At 43.0% G+C, this 23599-nt stretch overlaps 1 protein-coding gene across 3 annotated transcripts in view; it reads left to right on the top strand.

Annotated features, from left to right (window-relative positions):
- The window catches only part of LOC124721469 (sorting nexin-7-like), a 191176-nt gene that overhangs the window by 46260 nt on the left and 121317 nt on the right, over positions 1-23599 (top strand). For all 3 annotated transcript variants that reach the window (XM_047246463.1, XM_047246464.1, XM_047246462.1), the window contains 2 exons: positions 6213-6377; positions 6460-6655. In XM_047246463.1, coding sequence (XP_047102419.1) covers positions 6213-6377; positions 6460-6655 — 361 coding nt within the window. The remainder of the gene's footprint in view (positions 1-6212; positions 6378-6459; positions 6656-23599) is intronic.

Genomic DNA, 23599 nt, shown 5'->3' with positions numbered 1-23599 from the left:
AAATTCTGTCTGTGCATCTATATTTGCAATGCTATGTCCTAGTGAGAATTTATTGTGATGGTTGAAATAAATCCCATTTGCATTTAAAGGCTGCTACTGATGCCATTGCTTTCCCTTCCTATTCTTCCCACAATCCTGTGCTTGGTGTCCAGTTTGGCCACACTTTTAGCATTCTGGCTGCTGACACTGCTTCCATACCTACCCTTTACATCTGCACCTGTAACATTCCAACTGTGCAGAAAGAACTGCTGTGGGCCATATTTGTTCTAATCTCAGTGTCAGATTCCTCTAATTGCTTTGTGACACTAAGAACTGCAGTTAAATCCACAGGATTTTCCATTCTTACCCTATATGACATCTCTGTGGAGATACCAAATAGAAAAAATCCAAAGCCCTGTTTTTGGCTTCCCACAACAAGACACTATCTTTTTTCGCATTTTGCGTCAGTTGGCATGTTTGTACAGTGATCCTCTGGATCCTATCTGAAAAGGTTTCTGCAGACTCATTATATTTCTCTGCTAAGGTACTCAATTTTTTCCTAGAAAAAACCTTGTGTTGTTCTGTTTTTGATAATTTTCTCGTAACCTGTCACTTAACCACTGGAATGTTTCTGCCTTACCATGAACTTCACAGTACAATATGTATGTATTTGCTTCACCTGTCAATTGTAAATTAGCCACGTGGAGAGTAATCTCATCTGACCTACCGCTCATTGTGGCGGTAGCCCTAACATTGTCAATGAATGGTGTATGTCCTCTGCTGCGATGCCAGAAAAAGTTGTTATTACAGGGTGTTCAGCATCCTGGAAAACAGGGAGTTTTTTTGTTCTGGAAAACTTGGGTAACTCAGGGAATTTTTGCAGTTTTCCTAAAAACCCTGGAAAAGGTATGGTGCCTCATTTGATTTTGGGCACAGGCATTTGCTTGCCTTCTGCTTGGCTTGATGAAGTGCCGTGCTCACTCTACTCAGTGCTGTGAGACCACCCTCCGCCATGGTTTTGGCATCCTCCAACCTCTCCCCTCACTCAGTCCAGTGCAGTGCAGTGGCCAGTCAGCCAACACATCCTGGCAGAGTCCAGACAAGCTGTGTGGAGGTATGTTGTTGTTGACATTGAATAGCTTGCATGCCTATCACTGCAGCCTGGCCTTGCTACTCTTGTTCATTGATGTGTCGTGATTTTTTTGTATTTGTGACCAGCAAGGATCTGTGATGAGTATTTGGTGTGACTTACATTTATATCTGTGCAAACATACTGCCTTATTTGCTAACATGATGTTATCACGAAGATGTGTGCTTTTAGGGGAGTTTTTGGCCTATTCAGATACATTTATTTTGAACCAGGAATACTAGAGCGTTATAGGTTTGCATACAGTACATTTTTTTGGGATACATACCGAAAAATTACTGTTGTACATGCCAACAGCTCTGTCTAATTGCATTGTATATGAATAAGATTGATTATAGAACGAGCAGTTATTGGGTTTTGTTGTGCAATTGTTTGTTAAGTTAGTATTGAGATGATGCCTGCAGTGCAGTGTAGGTGGCTGGAGGGTGTGTGGGGACTGTGGGCATAGGTGCCTAGGACATGGAGGGGAGGGGGTGACTCTTAGCATCTTTTCTATCCTCACTGGCTAACGTCCACAATGCTGGTGAGAGTCTTAGTCAACATAAACTACTTTCAGTTACTCGCATGCAAGGAAGATTTTATTACCTTATTTTGGATCCACTCAGGGAGAGATGTAGACAAGAAGGTGGGGCGGAAGTTGCTCATAGGAAATAAACATGCACAGGTCGGGACATTTTTTAGTGGCTTTCTTTCTTTGTGAACTCTTGGCCACATCTCACTACTTGTTCAGGTGCGGTGCTCTCTAATGCATATGTTACCTCAGATCTTACTTGATAAACTGGAAGTGTGCGTTCAAGCCCTGCTGGACTGAGGATCCAGAATTTAGGTGGCTCACAAAGCACACGTGTGAAAAATTCAGTGCCTGTAAAACCAACTTCTCACTCAGCAGTATAGGCAGCAGGCCTTCTCCGGTTATACTAGGAAAAGAAGCGTGCTGGGCTTGAGGCTACTAGGAAAGTTAGTGTGTATATACATGCTAATTGCCACAAATGGCCATGGCCTCAATGCTAATGCACCAGATGTAGCCCCTGCAGAGCCACCTGCCATCTCTGGATGCACTCAGGTGATTATCTCTGACAATGGAAAAGACAATCCTGATGGTGCCCTTGATTTGGGGGTGCAGGTACACTGGAAAATAAAATGATCAGTTTTAATGAAGAAAAGTAGTATTTCTAATTAGCCTCCATGTATTTTTAGTCTGCAGGGAGTGCATCATGAAGTTGTGATGTGTCCCAGCAGCCAGGTGTTACCCCAAGGCAGTTAAAACAAGCACCTTGTGCGGGAACTTCTGGACAACAACCAACAATGCTAGATTACATGCAGAGGGATGCTGTAAATGAAGGCAAAGATTCATTTGTGTCTGTTGGCTACTGCATGACTCCAATCTTCTCAGGACACTGGCATGTTGTGAATCTCTAACCAGATTTCCCAAACAGTAACATTGCCTCCAAAATGCAGCTTCAAAACCCAAAAGTAAGTTATGGCATTGTGTTTGGATGGGAGCCATTTTTCACTAAACAAATACAGGAGAGAGTTGCTGCCTGGTACATGCTAGTGATTGAGATTGATCTCTTTGTACAATCTTGGGATAGTGCATTGGACCAGATTTTGAGCAGATACCTCACTTTAATGTGTTTGAGAAAAAGTACTGCAAAATATTTAGTTGAAGGATTTGAGGCAGGTGCATCCCAATATGAGGTAAATTTTAAAAAGGCAAGTTGTTTAGGTGTCCATGGATGACCCTAATGTTAATAAGGCATTCCTAAGAGAGCTAGAAAGTGAAATCAAAGTTGAGGGTGATCCAGAGGGTCCTATGTTTTTGGGCTTTGTGACATGTGACATGGTGACTTTAATACAGGTTGTACTAGCATTGGTTTGACTCTTGTTTAAGTTTCTGAGATCTGTACGTAATGCATTTAAAAATGCTCCCTCATGCCAAACTAATTTCAATAGTATTACAAGCACCTCTGTTTTTCAACAAACATTTTTTGCTGTTTGGTGGGTGGAAAATAAAATGGTATCAGTCTGGACTCAGCAGATATTAATGTATCTTGGCGTTCCAGAATGAGTGACTTGCATTTATGAAAATTTTGGATCTATTGCTCGCCTTTCTTATTTCTTTACGAAGGTCACTCCATGTTTAGTCCTAGAAGTGGCAATTAATGCTGACCATGAGAAGAGACAATTAGACATAGCATTGGCACATCCCACTACCTTAAAATGCTTTGGTGGTCAGGAGGCTGACGCCATTGCCCATGAGTTCCAAAATCTAATGGAGATCGTGTCAGTGAAGGAAATCCTCAAAGAATTTGATGGGGATGGTGTTTGCATCAGTCAGTTCTGGGTGATGGTCATCAGGCTCGTAATTGGACATGAAGATGTGAAAAGTTTTATCAAGGTTGCTTTCGGTCTCTTCCATAGCAATGCCAGCTGTGGGAAAGAGGTTTCTCTGATGATTTCATTCTGGTCAAAAAATTGACTGAAGCCTCTCTCATAGATGTTGGTGCTGCTCACGATGCAGTCAGGGTCACTGGAGGTGATGGATATGTAACTATCACAAAGCAGTTAATACACAGCCTCCATAATGCACATGGTAGGTACACTGAAACAGGAGCAGAGAAAAGGACAGCTGACAAGTCCTCAAAAGGAAACGAGAAGAAGAAGAAAGTGATTAGAGAAAAGCTAAGAGCTCTACCAAGTATGAAAACAAAACTCATAGGAAGTGCTGAGAAAGAGGTTTCTCAGATTGAAGTCATAGTTCTCTCACTAAAAACTACCTGCTTGTGACTTCACTTAATGTCCATGTATGTGGCCTTATCAGGCTAGTGTATTATTGTTTCTCCTATAGTCATTTTGTTCAATTGATATTTAGATGTTTTCCTCAGATCTCTTCAATGAAAGGGTAATTTTTTACTGAAATATTTAATGCTTTTCAATTTTATGTCTGTATGCTCCCAGTAGCTGAGTGTTCCTAATTGACCACCCATCAGAACCGTGAATATGACCCCCAAGAATAGATACATACTTGTGTTGATCCATTATGCCTTCTAGAATGATGTAATCACCCAAGGAATGCCCAAAAACATTCCCCAGAACATAATACTTGGTCCTGGATCCTTCTGATTGTTGCAGGGTGTTTGCTTTCAGACATTTTATGCCTGCATGCATACAGCCATCTATTTGATGTAGCATAAAACTCGATTAATCTGAAAGTTCACCTGTTGCCACTCAGTGGACATCTGGTTGCTGTATTGGTGTGCAAGTTCCAGCCTTTGTCCTCAATGAACAGCAATCAGCATAGGTGTGTGGACTAGGTGCCTGCTACAGAGGTTTATACGCAGCAATGTTCACTGAATGGTCATTGATGAGGCTTTGTTGTTAGCGCTGTGGTTTATCTGGGCAGTCAGTTCCTGAATACAGGGTGTGGCACTTAAATACAGACAAATTTCAATTTGAATTTCCTGCCATATCATAGTTCCACCAGAGGTAGTGGTTGATGTTGTTGAAAGCCATAGGCATCTAGTAAAGAGTTAGAACCTAGAAATGACAGAGATGTTACAGACAAGTGGGGAGTACAACCGTAGAGTCGCAGTTATCGAAAGCCTTCGTGCTAGGTGTTCGCCCACTGAAATGTTAGATTCTTCAGGTACTCGAGATCAACTATTTATGATATTGTGGCCAAGTATAATGATTCGGAGAACTCTGGGTAAGGTTCTGCTAACCTGGTGGGTTAACCTCGTTCGAGGAAATACGTCACGAACTGCGGCAGTCGTCGAAAAGGCTCAGGCGCTGATTTTGGAGGACCCGGGGCCATCACTGACGAAATTGGCATCAGTATTGAGTGTCAGCAAGCGAACAGTGCATCAGAAGTTAGAGGAGGACCTCATACGAGCCATTTAGTCCAAAACGCTCTCGGATAACGTTGACATGTTCTGGTCAAAGGAGTTATGGGCTACGAATAGCTCGGATTAGAGCCCCCTCAATTATTATGTGTAGACCGTAGTTGAAAGAGTTACCAGTAAGATGAGGCACCCCCATCTGTACACGCCACTACTGAAGCAGCATCCACAAATGTGGATAGTGCTGTTTTAAAGAGCACATGCAATTGCTTCAGGACGAGATTGGAGCCTGTCAATGTGGCCGAAGGGGGTTGCATCGAGTAATGTTACTCTTGAAGGATAACACTACTTATAAATAAAAGAATTTTCATTTTCTTTTGTATTTTGTTGTAATAAATTTGCTTTTTAAAAAATGTTTCATTTGTCCGGATTTAAGTGCCACACCCTGTAATTGCGCGTCTATTCACCCATACACACCTCCATAGCTGTTGTTCAACCCAATCTTCTGTGGCCTGTGGTGCACCACTGTAACATCTACTCCGGTTATGGATGGTGTCATTTTGCCATGGACATTACACTTTAACCATGCATCTATCTCAAACTACAATTCCATTTTCAAAGTCTGTTAATTCCTGCTGTGGGACCATAAGCATGTTGGAGACCTTTTCATATGAAACATTTAGTACAAATGACAGATCTACCAATGCACTGCCCTTTTATACCTTGTGTATGTTACACTTCCGCCATTTGCATATATTCATGTTTCTATCTCATGGCTTTCATCACCTCAATGTATTACCCAACTACTGAATGACTAATATATGCTCTGCCACTGCTACAATAATATAATGAATAGGGAGCTTTGATGAGCCTCTACTAGCTAACTGTTGGCTCAGCTGTTGGTTCTAGTCCATAAGCTGTAAGTGGAAGACAATGATGGTTGACACCGAGATTTTTGATAGGCTGTGCAAGGGGTGAAATACACGGGATTTAACTTCCCTGACTTTTTACATGCTTGAATTAATATAAAATAGTTATTTACTGCAAGTTCCTCATGTAACATGATTCCGATGCATTCCATAGTCTCCTGGCACCCACTATTCACTAGCTAGTGTGAACTAGAATGGGCTACATAATAAATTTTATGTTGATATTTGAACATGACTATTGTATTAATAATTAAAAACATAATTTATTTACTATTATGTAGTTATTGTGAACAGTGATTGCATTTTCATGTGTTACAGCCCCTTCCAGCTAAACACACCTTAATAGCTCAGTTGGATCGGTACTCAAAAGAGTTCATTATAGCAAGAATGGCTCTTCTCCATCGCTTTCTTAATAGAATTGCAAGTCATCCTGTTCTGAGCTGTAACTTGAGTCTCAAAATATTTCTGACTGCAAAACCATCAGTGAGTATATAAAATGTGTGGTGGATCTTTCTGTTGATGGCCCTGCATGTAACAGTAATATTTTATTCATTTATTGCTGCAGGAATTTTCAATACACCGTAAATGCCGACTCAGTCTTCTTGGAAGAGTGTCAAACTCTTTGCAGAACTTGGCTTCAGTGTACATGATGCATCAGAAGAATTCAGAGTTTGACCGTATTAGGGACTATTTGACATCACTTGGAGAAAAACTTACAAATATAGACAAAATAGCACAAAGGATTCAAAAGGAAAGACAAGGTAAATGTAAATGTGCTACCTTAATTTCTCTCTCTCTCTCTCTCTCTCTCTCTCTCTCTCTCTCTGTCTGTCTGTCTGTCTGTCTGTCTGTCTCTCTCTCTCTCTCTCTGTCTCTCTCTGTCTGTCTGTCTCTCTCTCTGTCTCTCTCTCTCTCTCTCTGTCTCTCTCTCTGTCTCTGTCTCTGTCTCTCTGTGCACATGCATGCACATACGTATGCACGTGCATGTGTACTATGTCCTCTTTGCCTCTATGTTGTTATTTACTTGTAAACATCCCTGTTTCACTCACAGATGGAGTGAGGGGAAGAAAGATTGTCAACAGGTCCCTTCCAAGCCCTAATTTCTCCTATCTTGTCTTTGTGGTCTTTATGCAAAATGTACATTGGCAGCAGTTGAATCATTCTGCAATCAGTCACAAATGCCAGTTCTCTGAATTTTCTCAATAGCGTTTTGTGAAAGGAATGTCTTCCCTCCAGGGACCCCGCCATTTGGGTTTACAACCATCTCCATAGTACTTGTGCGTTGATTGAACCAGCCAGTAACATATCTAGCTGTACACCTCTGAATTGATTCAATGTATTCCTTTAATTCGAGTGGGTAAGGATACCAAACATGAACAGTACTCAAGAATGGGTTGCACTTATGTTGTATACCCAATCTCCTTTATTAACGAGCTACACTTTCCTAAAATTCTTCGAATAAACTGAAGTTGACCGTTCACCTTCCCTACTCCCAACCTTATGTGCTTCATCCATTTTATATTGGTTTGCAACATTATGCCTAGATCCCCCCAGGGGTCCACAACTCTACATGCGTAGCGAGCACGGGACCCCGAGCTAATGTGGCCCTCCTTCCTTTCCGGGCTGCATACCTTCCTTTTCCGCATCCTTCCCCATCCCCATCTCTGCACCCCCCCCCCCCCCACCTCCGCCTCTTTCCTTCCCTTTCTCCCCCTCTGGGCTCTGGGAGTATGTTTTGTGCCTACGTCCGGAGACGGACGCTCGAAAATGTAAAATAGTCTCTCTTCTTCGCTTTCTCTGCTGGCAAGTCTTTGTCCTTCCCTTGTCGTTCTCTTTTCCTTTCCTCTTCTCTTCACCCATTTCTCTGCTGTGGCGTTTGAAACCACTTTTCTTTCCTTTCCCTTTCTTTGTTTCTCCCTTTCTCTTTTTTCCTCCCTGTGCGTGTCTGAAGGCCAACCCACGCATTCCCATGCATAGCTGGTGACAAGGTAACGCGTAATTCCCCACCTCGAGTAGACAGGTAGGACACGTACGTACCCTCTGGTAATGGCCAGTCCCAGGGAGGAGTGATTACCCGAGCTGATATCTTCCGAAAGTGCTGATTGGTTCCTCCGTCCATTTCTCGGGAGGTGTGACCTGAGGTGTGAACAATCATCTAAGGCGGGAGTGCCCTCAGTGAGGGCTCTCACAAGGAAGGAGCACACCATCGGAGACGCCGGTAATCATGGGGGATACTTCCGCAATGGTTTCCTCATAATCTACTATGTCTGCTCACAAGCGTAAGTTCAATGAGTCTCAGCCACGGACAGTTCTTCCATCGTTGCCACAGTTCCTTGTTGTTTCTCGGTCTGACGAAGGTCACGACTTCTCCATGGTCAACCCTTTCATTATTCAGAAAGGTGTCGACGCAATTGCAGGTCCTGTAAAGTCTTGTTCCAGATGACGAAATGGCACCTTGTTAGAAACAGTCAGTGCCCTCCAGGCACAAAAATTGCTGCATACTTCACTGCTACACACCTTCCCTGTCCGGGTAGAAGTGCACCGCACTTTAAATTCATCACTTTGGGTTGTTTATACACGCCTCCTTGACGGATTGTCTGCCGAGGAAATTCAAAACTACCTGTCTGACCAGGGCATCACGGCTGTTCATCGAGTCATGAAAAGGGTTGAGACGAACATTGTTCCAACCCGTACTGTCTACTTCACATTTGATAGAGTTCAACTCCCATCGAACATAAAAGCAGGCTATGAGATAATTTCCGTTCGCCCTTACATCCCGAACCCTACGCATTGCTATTGGTGTCAGCGGCTCAGTCATACCAGCCAGTCCTGTTCCAATCCGGCCAAATGCGTTACGTGTGCCAAAGATGCCCATGAGGGTGCTTGTCCACCTCCATCCCCTTGTTGCATCAACTGTATGGGTGACCACACTGCTTCCTCTAGAGATTGCCCCATTTTTAAAGACAAACGGCTCATTCAGGAAATCAGAGTGAAGGAAAAGGTGTTGACCTTTGCTGCTCGAAAGTTATTCGCCAGTCGAAAGCCCACTGTGCCTCACACAGGTAAATACAGCACTCTCCTTGCCTCCACTCGGCCAACAAAGGAGGCAGCCACTCAGACTTGTGATCTCACCTATACTGCCACGGTCGTCAGATCGGCCAGCACAAAGATCGCCCGTTCAGCCTCTCCACTCTCACCTGCTCACTCTATGGCGCACCTTTCATCGGGTTCTGCTAAATCTTGACCCCCAAAATCAGACACCCAGACTTCCAAAAAAGAGCCTACTTGTGAAGATTTTTTACGTACCCCAACTTCACAACCATTGGTTCCTCCTTCATCTCAACACTCTGTTTCCAAAAAGGCTAATTAGAAACCCAGTTCCTCTCCTTCTCTGCCACAGCGTGTCTCATCTACAGCACCGGCTGGTGGTAACTGCCCTCGGCTGTCTTCTGTGTCGCCGAGGCGCACTGCTGGCGGCCGATCAACCAGCCGATCGCTGGTGGCAGGAGCTGCTCCTGAACAACCTATGGATCAGGATCTTCTGCCTTCGGCTGAATGCTGTTCCATGCTGTCGGCCGCAAGCTCTGAGGAGTCGTTGAGGGCAACCTTGGTCACATTCTTCCATTTTCTGTCCACCCTATGTCCATTATCCATTGGAATATCCGCGGCATTCGAGCCAATCGGGATGAATTGTCGATCCTCTTACGATCCTACTCGCCGGTCATCTTTTGTCTTCAGGAAGCAAAGCTGTGTCCCCATGACCACTTTTTTTTCCCCCATGTTCAGTCAGTCCAATTTGATCTACCCTCTGTTGAAGGCACTCCAGCACATGGACTCATGATTCTTCTCCATGATACTCCCAATCCCCTTACACACTTCCTTCCAAGCTGTCGCTGTCCGTCTTTCCATTTCTGGATACATCTTCTCTCTTTGTACTGTCTACATTCCATCGTCCACACCAATGGCACGAGCTGATCTTCATCTTCTTGGTCAGCTTCCGCCCCCCTATTTACTGGTTGGGGACTTCAATGACCACCACCCGCTGGGGTGATCTCCGAATCCTTGTCCGCGCAGCTCACTATTGATAGACGTCTTCCACCAAGCGGATCTTGTTTGCCTCAACACTGGGGACCCTACGTTTTTGTCTGCCTCCACGACAAATTTTCTCATTTTGACCTTTCGGTCGGTACTGTTCCGCTAGCCCGGTGCTTCGAATGGTTCGCTCTTGCTCATACACACTCAAGTGACCACTTTCCATGTGTCCTTAGATTGCAGCCACAACTGCCATATATATGCCCAAGACACTGGAAGTTTGCCCAAGCCGATAGGACACTTTTTTCGTCTCTAGCGACATTCGATGACCGTCACTTTCCTAGTGTCGACGATGAGGTCACTCATACTACAGAAGTTATTCTTACAGCTGCAGAACGGTCAATACCTCGCACCTCCGAATTGCTCCCGCGCCCCCCAGTTCCTTGGTGGAACGAGGCATGCCGTGCCGCAATACATGAGCGGCGACATGCTCTTCGCGTTTTCAGACACCATCCTACTTTGGCCAACTGTATCCGCTATAAGCAGTTCCGTGTGTGATGCCGTCGCGTAATCCACGATAGCAAGAAGGCAAGCTGTGACTTCTTTACTAGCTCCTTTAACACTTTCACTCCCTCCTCGGAAGTTTGGAGTCGGATTCGGGGGTTAACTGGTGCGCCTAGTTTCTCCAAAGTCCCTGGGCTCACTGTCGTGCATGATAAATTAGTGGACCCTGGCGCAATTTCTAACTCATTGGGTCAACACTTTGCTGAGATTTCGAGCTCTTCAAATTACCCGCCAGCGTTTCTCCCAAAGAAGCGTGCAGCGGAAGTGCAACCTCTTGCCTTCTCCTCGCAAAATCGCGAAAGCTACAATACTGTTTTCTCCATGTGGGAACTCCAACATGCACTCTCTTCTTCTCGCTCTTCCCCCCAGGACCGGATGGTATCCACATCCAAATGTTGCTGCATTTATCATACCATAGTCTCCGCTACCTCCTTCACCTTTAATCGAATTTGGACCGACAGTACTTTTCCCAGACAATGGCGGGAAGCTATCGTCGTTCCTGTCCCGAAACCTGGAAAGGACAAACATCTCCCCTGTAGCTATCGCCCCATTTCTCTCAAGAGTAGTGTATGTAAGGTTTTGGAGCGTATGGTGAATTGCCATTTAGCCTGGTGGCTGGAGTCCTGAAGTCTAACACCTGCCCAATGCAGTTTCCGAAAGCATCGTTCTGCAGTTGACCATCTTGTTGCTCTCTCCACTTACATCATGAACAATTTTCTCCGGAAACGCCAAACAGTAGCGATATTTTTTGATCTGGAGCGAGCATACGATACCTGTTGGAGGACAGGCATCCTCCGCACACTGTTCTCTTGGGGCTTTCGAGGTCGACTGCCCCTCTTTATTCATGAATTTATAGCAGAGCGCACATTTACAGTGTGGGTGAACACTGCTCTCTCCCGTACCTTCTCCCAAGAAAACGGGGTACCCCAGGGCTCCGTGCCAAGTGTTGTACTGTTTGCCATTGCCATTAATCCAATTATGGATTGTCTCCTTCCTGATGTCTAAGGCTCCCTCTTTGTGGACGATTTAGCTATCTATTACAGCTCTCGACGGACCAGCCTTCTTGAATGACGTCTTCAAGGATGTCTCGATCGCCTCCACTCTTGGAGCATCGAAACTGGCTTCTGCTTTTCTCCCAGTAAGACCGTTTGTGTTAATTTTTGGCATCGTACAGAGTTTCTTCCGCCTTCCTTACATCTAGGCCCTGTCAACCTTCGGTTCGTGGACATCGCTAAATTCTTGGGTCTTATGTTTGACAGAAAACTGTGCTGGTCCTCCCACGTTTCCTATGTTTCGGCTCGCTGTCTGCGATCCCTCAACACCCTCCGTGTCGTGAATGGTACCTCCTGGGGAGTGGACCGAGTGGTCCTACTCCGCCTCTATCGCACCTTAGTGCGCTTGAAATTGGATTATGGAAGCATAGTTTATTCCTCTGCTCGGCCATCTATTCTTCGGCATCTCAACTCTATCCACCACCGTGGATTACGTTTAGTGTTTGGAGCTTTTTACACCAGCCCTTATGCTGAGACTGCTGAACCTCCGCTGTCCAATCGGCAAGCTCTCCTTCTGAGTCGTTACACTAGCCATCTGTCTTCCATGCCTACAAATCCGGCCCATGACATTTTTTTTTTTGACGCCTCCTTGGATTTAGGGTATGCTGGCTGCCCTTCCTCCCTACTACCACCAGGAGTCCGCTTCCGTCAACTGCTCCATTCTCTTTCCTTCCACTTTCCTAAAACTTTCTTGACAACTTTGGGTACATCACCACCTTGGCTCCGGCTCCGGACCTGCCTGCTCCATGACCTTTGTCAGTTTCCCAAGGATAGTACCCCTTCTCTTGTTTACTGTTGGGCATTAGCTGCTCTCTGCACACAAATGAAGGATGCCACATTTATTTACACTGATGGCTCAAAAACATCGTTAGGTGTTGGGAGTGCCTATATTGTTGGTGACACCCCAAATCGATTTTGGCTTCCCGACCAGTGTTCGGCTTATACTGTGGAGCTTTGCACTGTTCTCCAGGCTGTCCAATACATCCTTCGCCATCAGCGGATACAATATGTTATCTGCTCAGACTCTCTCAGCTCTCTCCTCAGTCTCCAAGCTCTCTACCCTGTACTCCTTCTGGTCCACTGGATTCAGGACTGCCTGAACTTGCTCCACTTGGGGGATGGCTTTGTGGCATTCCTCTGGATCTGAGGACATGTTGGTATCTGTGGAAATGAGGCGGCCGATATAGCGGCCAAGGCTGCAGTCTCTCTTCTTTGGCCAGCTATTCGCATGATTCCCTTCGCTGGTGTACGGTGTGTTTTATGTCGTCGTCGTTGCTCTTTTATGGCACGCACATTGGTCAACACTTCCCAATAATAAATTGCGGGATGTGAAAGCTCTTCCTCGTGCTTGGACCTCTTCCTCCCAAACTCATCGTCGGGAGGAGGTAATTTTAACTAGACTCCGGATAGGGCACTGTCTTTTTAACCATCAACATCTTTTAAGCGGTGATCCTCCCCCACTCTGTCCCCACTGCTCTCAACTGTGGACGGTGAGACACCTTTTAATTGAGTGCCCCCATTTTACTCTGTTACGCGCCCGTCTACAGCTGTCGCCTGATATATCGTCAATTTTAACAGATGACATGCGCTCGGCCGATCGCGTTCTCGAGTTCATTAGTGCCAGTGAGATGACGTCAGTAATTTGAAGCTCTTTTTGGGGACAAACAAACCCCCTTCTATAATGGTTTTTTAAGGTTTCCTTCTGTTTTTGGTTTCCCCACTTTTTTAAGTTTTGCTCCCATTGCTTTTTTTGTCACAGACCGGGCGCTAATGACCGTAGCAGTTTTGCGCCCTAATACCATAACAAAAAAAGTCGATTTAACCGCCATTATAGTGGATACTCTACAATCTTCATAGTAGATATGACAACGACCAGTCATTAATAACAACCCAAAACTGCATCACAATGAAATTACTGGTACTCGCAGCCGAACTAGAGTTGTCATTTCACAGATTAGAGCACAGGAGTCATAGATACATCTTTTTAAAGGGTAGTGTTATACCGCTTTAAAAGATTGTATGGTGTACACAATGCCAAAACACTGAAGAAAACATCTTTCTGGTAGAACTGAATCTAAAATTGACCACACCACTAATTCATGATTTTCCTTTGAAAATTTTTGTTTAGTTACTGCAGAGAGAACACGTGCACAATTTTTGTTAAAATCCTCCAAAGTAAAAAAAAGGCAGAAATATAACGTTGCTTATTAGATTGCGTGGGAAAGGTGGCAGCTTGAAGAGTCCCAGTCTGCACCTTCTGTTAAAAATAAACATCCACTGAGGATGATGATCCAACTGGTTCGCATTCGGGAGGACGACGGTTCAATCCCGTCTCCGGCCATCCTGATTTAGGTTTTCCGTGATTTCCCTAAATCACTTCAGGCAAATGCCGGGATGGTTCCTTTGAAAGGGCACGGCCGATTTCCTTCCCCATCCTTCCCTTACCCGAGCTTGCGCTCCGTCTCTAATGACCTCGTTGTCGACGGGACGTTAAACACTAATCTCCTCCTCCTCCTCCTCCTCCTTCTCCTTCAACTGGTACCCAAAATTCGTTCATGTGTATAAAGTTTGGGCTGTACACATCTTGTATACTTTATTAGGGTGTTGTTGTGAGATACTCAGTACAGGGTGTATTAAATATTTTTAGTATTATTTGGCAATTGCAAACGTTTGACAGTTATGCTGCGGTCATGTATTAGCTTTGACATTCCACAAAAGTTCCTTCCCTGGTATGGCTTACTGTCTTGTGATTTACTACCATGTTGATATTTTCTGACTGCGAAGTTCATTTTCAGGATAGTTAAGAGTTACTGTGGCACTTAATTCCATATCAGTCAGTTGGTGTATCTAATAAATTACAAATCTTACTGTTGTTTGGATGCCGTTTTACCCTCCGCCTCCCATTTCAAAACACTCTGCTTGAGTCTGTTCTCACTACAGAGGAAGATAAGAGCATAAACTCTAGTAAGACCACATCAATAACTAATGTAGTTTTATAGTAAAGCGACGTACAGTTTGACTCCAGATATTCGTGCAGCCCGTTGTGACAAGTTAACATCTCAACTGTTGTGGTTATTTGCTGTTACAGCCTGTTTGATCGAATTTTCATGTGGCAAAGGAAAGATTTTTAACTCTGCGACATCTCAACAGTAAATGAAGATAGATTTGCCGCGGTCATCATTGGAGCTAGCTTACTTTGATAGCAGTCAGTACGATGGTGATGGAGATAGGACAGTCAGATTCTTGTCACTGTCGTTGTTCATTCTTGGTGTCAGATTGTAGACTTGTCTTTAAACCTACAGGAGGAGAGAATGGAAATTAAATATCGAGAGGTATGGTGCAAAACGAGGAGCGTTCGTAGTATACACGACGGCCGTACACGTTATTGAGCAAACAGAATTCTACGCATTAAAACACAATAATTTGAAACGTATGCCTAAACCTAACGATAATTTCGGATCAATACACTAGTGTATATGGTAGTAAAACTGACTCAGCTTTCTAGTGCTCAGGCAGGCTATGTTTCTTCGGTACTCTGTGGTCTTAAATATGTTTCTAGGCAGGAATATACAACAGAAGGTCTCCTGCGAATCCTGCAGAACTAGCACTCCTGAAAGAAAGGATATTGCGGAGACATGGCTTAGCCACAGCCTGGAGGATGTATATATATACTGGTAATAAAAATGATAGAGGCGACAGATACTTGTATGAAACACGCAATCTACAAACGCTCTTAAAGTGAAAATTGTGTAGGCTGATGACAGTTGATACTTGTCAACCCTTAATTTAAGGGGTTTGGGAATTGTGCAACACCTTCGGTGCAGCATTGAGGAAAAATCCAGTGAGAAGTCAATTGTAATGCGAATTAGCAACTGCTTTACACGAATTATGTTTTGACTGAATATATACCATGAGATTACGTTACTTTATCTACGCATCTTGCCTGAGATGGAAGGGCTCTCTTAGTCTCTTTCCTAGTAAAGTGTATTAGTTTCTCGGCCCACCAACCTAAAAAAAAGTTGACTATTTGAAGCGAATAAGGTTTCTAAGCAGTGCATAGCAAAACAGAACGTGGGTCCGTGAAGTACAGTAGATCTTGCCCAAAAGTGTCTTCTAACCACACAGCGTGCCTATGGAATATCGCCTCAGTTGTCGACTGGATTCGTGATTCCCTGTCAGAAAGGTCACAGTTTGTAGTAATAGATGGAAAGTCATCGAGTAAAACAGAAGTAATATCCAGCGTTCCCCAAGGAAGTGTTATAGGAATTCTAGTGCTTCTGATATATATTGATGACGTAGGAGTCAATCTGAGTAGCCGTCTTAGATTGTTTGCAGATTATGCTGTCATTTACCGTCTTGTGAAGTTATCAGATGACCAAAACGAATTGCAAAATGATTTAGATACAATGTCTGTATGGTGCGAAAAGTGGCCCTCAATAAGGAAAAGTGTGAAGTTATTCACATGAGTACTAAAATAAACCAGCTAAATTTATATTACGCGGTAAGTCACACAAATCTGAAGGCTGTAAATTCAACTAAATACTTAGGGATTACAATTACAAATAACCTGAATTGGAATGATCACATAGATAATATTGTGGGTAGAGCAAACCAAAGACTGCGATTCATTGGCAGAACACTTAGAAGGTGCAACAGGTCTACTAAAGAGACTTCTTACACCACGCTTGTCCGCACTATTCTGGAGTATTGCTGTGTGGTGTGGGATCCACATCAGGTGGGACTGATGGATGATATCAAAAAAGTAGAAAGATGGGCAGTTCATTTTGTGTTTTCGCGAAATAGGGGAGATAGCGTCACAGACATGATACGTGAGTTGGAGCGGCAATCATTAAAACAAAGGCATTTTTCATTGCGATGGGATCTTCTCATGAAATTTCAATCACCAGTTTTCTCCTCCAATTGCGAAATCATTCTGTTGGTACCCACCTACATAAGGAGAAATGATCATCACGATAAAATAAGAGAAATCAGGGCTCGCACAGAAAAATTTAAGTGCTCGTTTCTCCCATGTGCCGTTCGAGTATGGAACGGTAGAGAGACAGCTTGAAGGTGGTTCATTGAACCCTCTGCCAGGCACTTTATTGTGAATAGCAGAGTAATCATGTAGCTTTTGTCTGTCTTTCTTGTTCTGTGTCATCCCTTGTTACCTCTGTTGCCTAGTTTTTATTCCTTGTGGGTTTTCATGGTCGTGGAAACAGGGACTGATGACTTTTGCAATCTGGTCCCTTCAACCCCACAAACCAACCAACCAACCAACCACAGTACACATAGTCAAAAATAGTCACCAAATCTGTTGGCACATTTATCCCATTGTGACATTAGCTGGTAGATTCCATCCTTGAAGAAGCTAGTAGGCTGCTGTCGGATACAGGCCAGGACCCAGTCTCACACTTCATCGTCCGTTACGAATCGATGTTTTAGAGGTCGAAACACATGAGTCACATAGTGAAAGGTCGAGACGGTACATTGGCCGTGAGTGGGCAGGCATTATCATATAGGAGGATAATGCCATTGGACAACATGCCTCAGCATTTTGATTTGATCGGTCATCTAAGGTTCTGTGAAGTGGCTTGATAATGCTGGGAATTGATGGTGGTTCCTCTTTCTAGGAACTCGACAAGCAGTGGGCCCTTGTCAAAAAAGGACGACGTCATGACCGTACCAGAACTGGTGTGCATGGCCTTTGATTTCTTTGGAGGTGGTGAAGTCATATGTTTCCACTGCATGCTTTGATGCTTGCTTTCCAGTTCAAACTGATGACACTGTTTCGTCACCTGTGACAATATGCAACAGAAAGCCATATTCCTCGTCATGATAATGTTGCAGATGACACAGACAGTGCCATTCGAGTATTGTGCTGTTCGGCAGTAAGTTAGTGGGGAACCCACTGCGCACACATTTTTGGGAAGTTAAAGTGTTGATGCATTATGGGCGGTGCTCACGGTAATATCCAGCAACTGATGGATCGCGTCCATGGTGATTCTGTGGATGTCCTAGACTAAAGCATTCACTTCCGCAACCATTTCTAGTGTGATGACACAATGAATCTGTCCAGGACGAGCATTGTCTTCCACTGACTCGCGCCCCTCAAGGAATCGTTTGTGCCATTACACAACACTTGAATGACTCAGACTGTACTCACCATACACAGCCTTCATCCATAAATACATTTTACGGCCTCCAGCTCCCTCCTCCTCCAAAAATAGAATCACTCTTTGTTGTTTCTGCTTACTCACCTGCATGTTCGGTAGTGGGCGATAAGTTGTGTGACCGCCTTCTCTTCGGTGTGAAACCACACTGGCGCTATGCAACACCAAGTGGAATGCAAGCGTCAGTCTCCTACCAGTAGATGGGCACCACCGTACCTGCTGTTATGGGATGCTACCTTGTGTGTAAGGCAAAGGTAGACACACTAGCCAGGTTTCATTTGAATGAGCCTCATATATCCAACCCCACCATGCTGTTTCAGCAGGTGAATAAAGCAAATTAATTAATGCGATTCAAACCATTAAGCCTTTACCTTCAACGTAAAAAGAGAAAATGTACATAAAATCAGCAGATTGGGGAAAAATTGAGTCACACCACAAATGGGCTTTCTGTTAAATTATGATCACAGTAAAGTTGTACTTGGTCAGCCTGAAGGAACCAACAAGCTCATGATGTAAACTATTGGTTTCCACAAGTTTTCCTGTTTGATAGAAGACAAAATGCAAGGAAAACCATCACCACTAAAGAGGCTCTCATAATACAGGTAAGCATGGGTTCAGGTCATATGTGGATGAATTGATACCATCAGCACAGGGAAGACCTTTGTGGCTGTCTTGCAGGAAGCATGTTTTAATGACATTAAATGTATCTGCAGTTGCAAATATGGACAACTATCAGCTATATAATTAAATGACAGTGAAAATTTGTGCCGGACCAGGATTCAAACCCAGATTTGCAACTTACAGTGAATGTGTCGTACTTCTGAAGAATACGTGCACTGCGATATGCTATAGTCATCACATTTTAGGGAGTGTCTATCCATTCAGTATTTAAGAATGTGTGTTGACAAAGGGGAGAGTGCAAAACGGAAATGGCTGTATTTGCTGGTGATTAACTTGCTGTCATGGTGAATGTATTAAGTAGAAAAATACGTAATAAATACTACATGCCTCCACATGATTCCCCTAGGCAAGTCTCCTTGACCTGACAGTTTCAGTGCCCCCTCCCCTTCATCATGTGCAGTAACATAAGTGCACATGGTGCAGTACGGCTTTTTGCAATAACCACCTGCTCTGAAGAGTGAGTTTCAGATAGCATTTTGGTTTTGGAAGACATGTTTTTTGAGCATGTAGCACACTTCATTGCTGCTACAGGGTCATTCAGTCATTGATCTTTTGGTTGCACCCTGGCACCTGAACACATTTCTCAGAGGGAAGTGGTTGATGATCCGTGGTTAACAGAATGCATCCCAATTTGGATACAACCGCCAGACCATGGTGCCTGAAATAAAATGATCAGGATCAGGATGAGGTCCCATCAAGGCAAACTGGGCACTGTACATCTTAACTTGCTGTGCTTGGACATTAGGACAGCGTCCAGGGCTGGGCATATCAAATTAACATCATTCATCATACCGCTGAAGCACCCATTCCACAGTCTTCAAACAAGCTATAAAACTAGTCTGTTGTCTGGTGGAGAGGTAAGTGCTGCTACAATGTTGGTGGTTTATAGGTAACACTTCATATGTTCTGGAGCCACCCTATTGAAGAGAACCACATATGCATTTGTTTAAGGAGGACAAAATATAACAGAATTATTATGGAGAACTCACAACAGCAGCTCCTGAATACCATAACCTGTTCTACTAAACTAACATAGGTATAGGAAGCAGTTAGTATTATTTCCGAAAGAGGTATAAAATGCTGTATTAATGCTGTAATGAGAAATGGGACTCTGCTGATCAGTAAATGAGTCATTCCATGCCATGTGGTCTGGAGGTTCCTGCATGACCATTATGAATTTTGCTGAAATTTTGTGTAAACATTTTGTACATGTTACTTATTGGTAAAGTTTCATGATAAATAATTCAATACTTCTGGATATAGTCATTTGTTTGACCCCGTAGTGCAGCTATCAATGGAGCACCCACAAGGTTTTGCCAACGTTGAGACATATCTGCGGCAATATTTTCTTGAAAGAAACCAAACTAGGCCACATTGTACAACTTTTTGTGTTGTCTTAAGCAAAATAATAAAAACAGATTTCCTGAACAGTTTTCGTATAGATAATTTGAAGAAATGTTGGCCGAAAAAAAAATAGACGCTCGGAAAAATGTGGAGTTTAGCTTTTTATCCTCAGGAACTAACTGCAGGATCGATACACAACTTTGCACTTAACGACCTACCAATACAAGGTCTCCGAAAATAAAACTTCATTCTCCTACTGCTTTCCATGAGTTACACATTGAGGGCAAAGTTAGTGATTTTTCCAGAAAAAGCAAAAAATGTATATTTTTGGCCCACTTTCACAAAAAAGTGTCATCTGCAAACTCCTCCAAACCATTTTCATTAGAAAGACCTTGTTTTAAACCACCTAAAAACTAGATTTAGTTCTACAATCTTGAGCTTATAAGGCCACAGAAAGCAATGATAAGGTGGAGGTGCATTGAAAATGGGCCCATACTACACTGGTACTCAAATTAAACCTTACACACTTTACCAGATTGTATGACTGTTTGGTACTCTGGGAAAGGTAATATCAGTAGTCCTGAGGACTAGGAAGTGAGTTAGTCCAAGTAGCTCAAAAAACTTCAAAAAGGAGTGTCTTTTGTGACCACTCATCATGAAACATTTGTCTGTTTTTATGCTGTACCTACAAAATCAGACTGGTTGTAAACTTAAAAATTTAACTGTGCAGTACCAAGACAGTGGAGACCATGCTAGTGTAATTGTTGCATAACAATTCCAGGTTGCACTGTATAAATGGCCCTCAGGTTTTTCACATTGTATAAATTTTGGTGAAGTTCATAGCAGTCTGTATGACATTTTTTGGAATAGTTTTGTGTTATAGAGAATTGTTAGTATGTCTTTTTATTGTTTAATGTTATTGACATGCTAGTTTAATTCCAGTTTAGGATGTAGCATACTTCATGTTAGCAAAGTTTGCAGTTTATATGGAACATTAGTGTACTGATGAAAAATTGTGCAAATGTGTTGCTATGGTCCATGGTGGCTTAACCACTGCTGGTTCCTTTTAAAATGAGAAAAACCATCATCCCTATCACCATAGGGCCCACACGAAATAGCTTTGCAACAGCAGCCACGGTCGGGTTTCTTTATCACAAGTTCCCAAGCCTGATACGTGTTTCTTTACAGAGGATCCCAAGGCTGACGATGCCTCTCTATAAGTGTGAGGCCAAAGATAGAAGAGGTCTTTTTTAGGATTCTAAGCTTATGTTTACTTCAAGCTGCTTGAGTTTCTTACAGGTTTCATTAATTTACTGTTGAATGTCACGAGGAAAACTTTACTGCCAGCCATATGATGTCACTGATGGGATTGTGCGGGGAGAAATTTTGATAAGGCAGAACCCAAAAAAATTAGTTTCCAGCAGTGATTGCCTCAAATTATTAGAGCCACAAAAAAGAGAAAACTATTCTTTCTATCGGATTCCTTATTCTATATAATTTTTTATAAAAAGAATTTTGAAGAGATGAATGCTGTAGAGATATCTAAAAAACAAAAGCTACTTATGTGCAGTTTTTCTGGCTCAACCTCATTTTGATATTACTTTCCACAGAGAGTTCTAAAACAATTGTACAACTAATAAAATATGTCAGATTTGAGTACCAGCAGAATATGGGCACATTTTCAATGCACCTCCACATTTTTCTTGTTTTTAGGGCCTTAAATGCTCACACAGTAAAACAAACTAGTTTTTAGGTGATTTAGAACATGATATTTCTAATGAAAATGGTTTAAAAGAGTTCTCAGAAGACTTATTTTTTGTAAAAGTGGGCCAATAATAGCCATTTTTGGCGTTTTTAGGGAAATTGTCAACTTTGCCCTCAGACTCTAAACTACTGGAAAACAGGAGATTGAAACTGTGTATTCTAAGACCTTGTATGGGTAAGTTATTATGTGCAAAGTTTCAGGTGTATCCCACAATTACTTCCAGAGATATAAAAAGCTAAACTTCTCATTTTTTTGAGTATCAGTTTTTTATCCATATGAAATTTGCTCAGGAAATCTGTTTTATTATTTCACTTAAGAGAACGCAAAAAGTTGTACAAGACTGCCTAGTTTTTTCTCTCATGAAAATATTGCCAGAGATAAGTCTCAAAGGGTGCACTGTTGATTGGTGAAAGTATTGAATTAGTTATGAAACTTTACCAATAGTTGTTGGGAACATGTGCAAATGTTCACACTAAATTTCAGCAAAATCCATGGTGGTCATGCTGGAATGTTTTCCAAAATTACACCACTTGGAAACTCTTTAACTTGATGTGAGACACAGGGCAATTCCCAACTCATTAAAGGAAGCTGTTTTAATATACCATTCTTGAGCCAAAATTCTTGAGTAGCTATCATATTGTGGCACCTAACTAGCTCCGTTTCAACTTTATTCTTGCATTTACCTTCGCCACTTTTCTTCTTGATACAGGAAGTAGTGATATCACTAAGAACCTTACCTTGCTGAAGGTATTAACTGCAGTTTACTGTGGAGGAATTTGGTTGGCTGCTGGGCTGCCACTTCACAATAGACAGCAGCATCTCATGGTGCAACAAATATACGGAATATACACTGAGGTGACAAAAGTGATGGAATACCTCCTAGTATCGTGTGTTGGATCTCCTTTAGTGGAGCAATTCAACATGGCATAGACTCAACAAGACTCTGGAAGTCCCCTGCAAAAATATTGAGCCGTGCTGCCTCTATATCCATCCATAATTGCGAAAGAGTTGCCAGTGCAGGATTTTATTCACGGACTGACCTCTTGATTATATCCCATAAATGTTCATGGTATTGACATTCAGTGATCTGTGTGGTCAAACCATCCACTCAAATTTTCCAGAAAGTTCTTGAAACCAGTCACGAGCAACCGTAGTTTGGTGACATGGTGCATTGTCATCCATAAAAATTCCATTGTTCAGTGGCAACGTAAAGTCCATGAGTGTCTGAAAATGGTCTCAGAGTAGCTGAACGTAACATTCTGAGTCAATGATCAGTTCAGTTGGATCAGAGGACCCAGTCCATTCCATGAAAACTCAACCCACACACAATTATGGAGCCACCAACAAATTTCACAGTACCTTGTTGGGGTCTGCACCACACTCGAGCCCTACCATCAGCTCTTACCAACTGAAATCAGACCAGTTGTCAAGAGTCCATCTGATACACTTATGAGCCCTGGAGAGGTGCTGCTGGTGTAATCATGCTGTTACCAAAGGCAGTTGCATCAGTTGTTACTTGCTATAGCTCATTACCGCCAAATTTTGCCATAGTGGATATATTCATCATACGTCCCTCATTGATTTCTGCGGTTATTTCACACAGTGTTGCTTGTCTGTTAACACTGACAACTATATGCAAACGCTGCTGCTCTAGGTCATTAAGTGAAGGCTGTCGGCCACTGCATTGTCCGTGGTGAGAGGTAATGGCACACTTTTGGCCCTGCGGATCTCGCAGTATTGAATTCACTTAAAGATTTCTGAAATGAAACGTCCCGTGCACCTAGCACCAACTACCATTCTGCATTCAAAGTCTGTTAATTCTTGTCATGTGGCCATAATCACTTCGGAAACTTTTCTCACGAAGTACCCGAGTACAAATGGCAGTTCTGCCAATGCATTGTTGTTTTAAACATATGTACACAGTACTGCTGTCATCTGTATATATGCATATCGTTATCTCATGACTTCTGTCACTTCAGTTTATTTTGTACCCTGGCACTTGTATGCTGTACAAATTCTCATCTAACCATGGAGTGACTGTTCAGTAACCAGCTTTTGGCATTTCAAGTGCCAGTTTAAGGCACAAATGACAGAAGC

Source organism: Schistocerca piceifrons, chromosome X (assembly GCF_021461385.2).
Source record: "Schistocerca piceifrons isolate TAMUIC-IGC-003096 chromosome X, iqSchPice1.1, whole genome shotgun sequence".
Classification (NCBI taxonomy): domain Eukaryota; kingdom Metazoa; phylum Arthropoda; class Insecta; order Orthoptera; family Acrididae; genus Schistocerca; species Schistocerca piceifrons.
The sequence above is the reverse complement of the archived record's forward strand: the minus strand, read 5'-3'. Positions and strand labels throughout refer to the sequence as shown.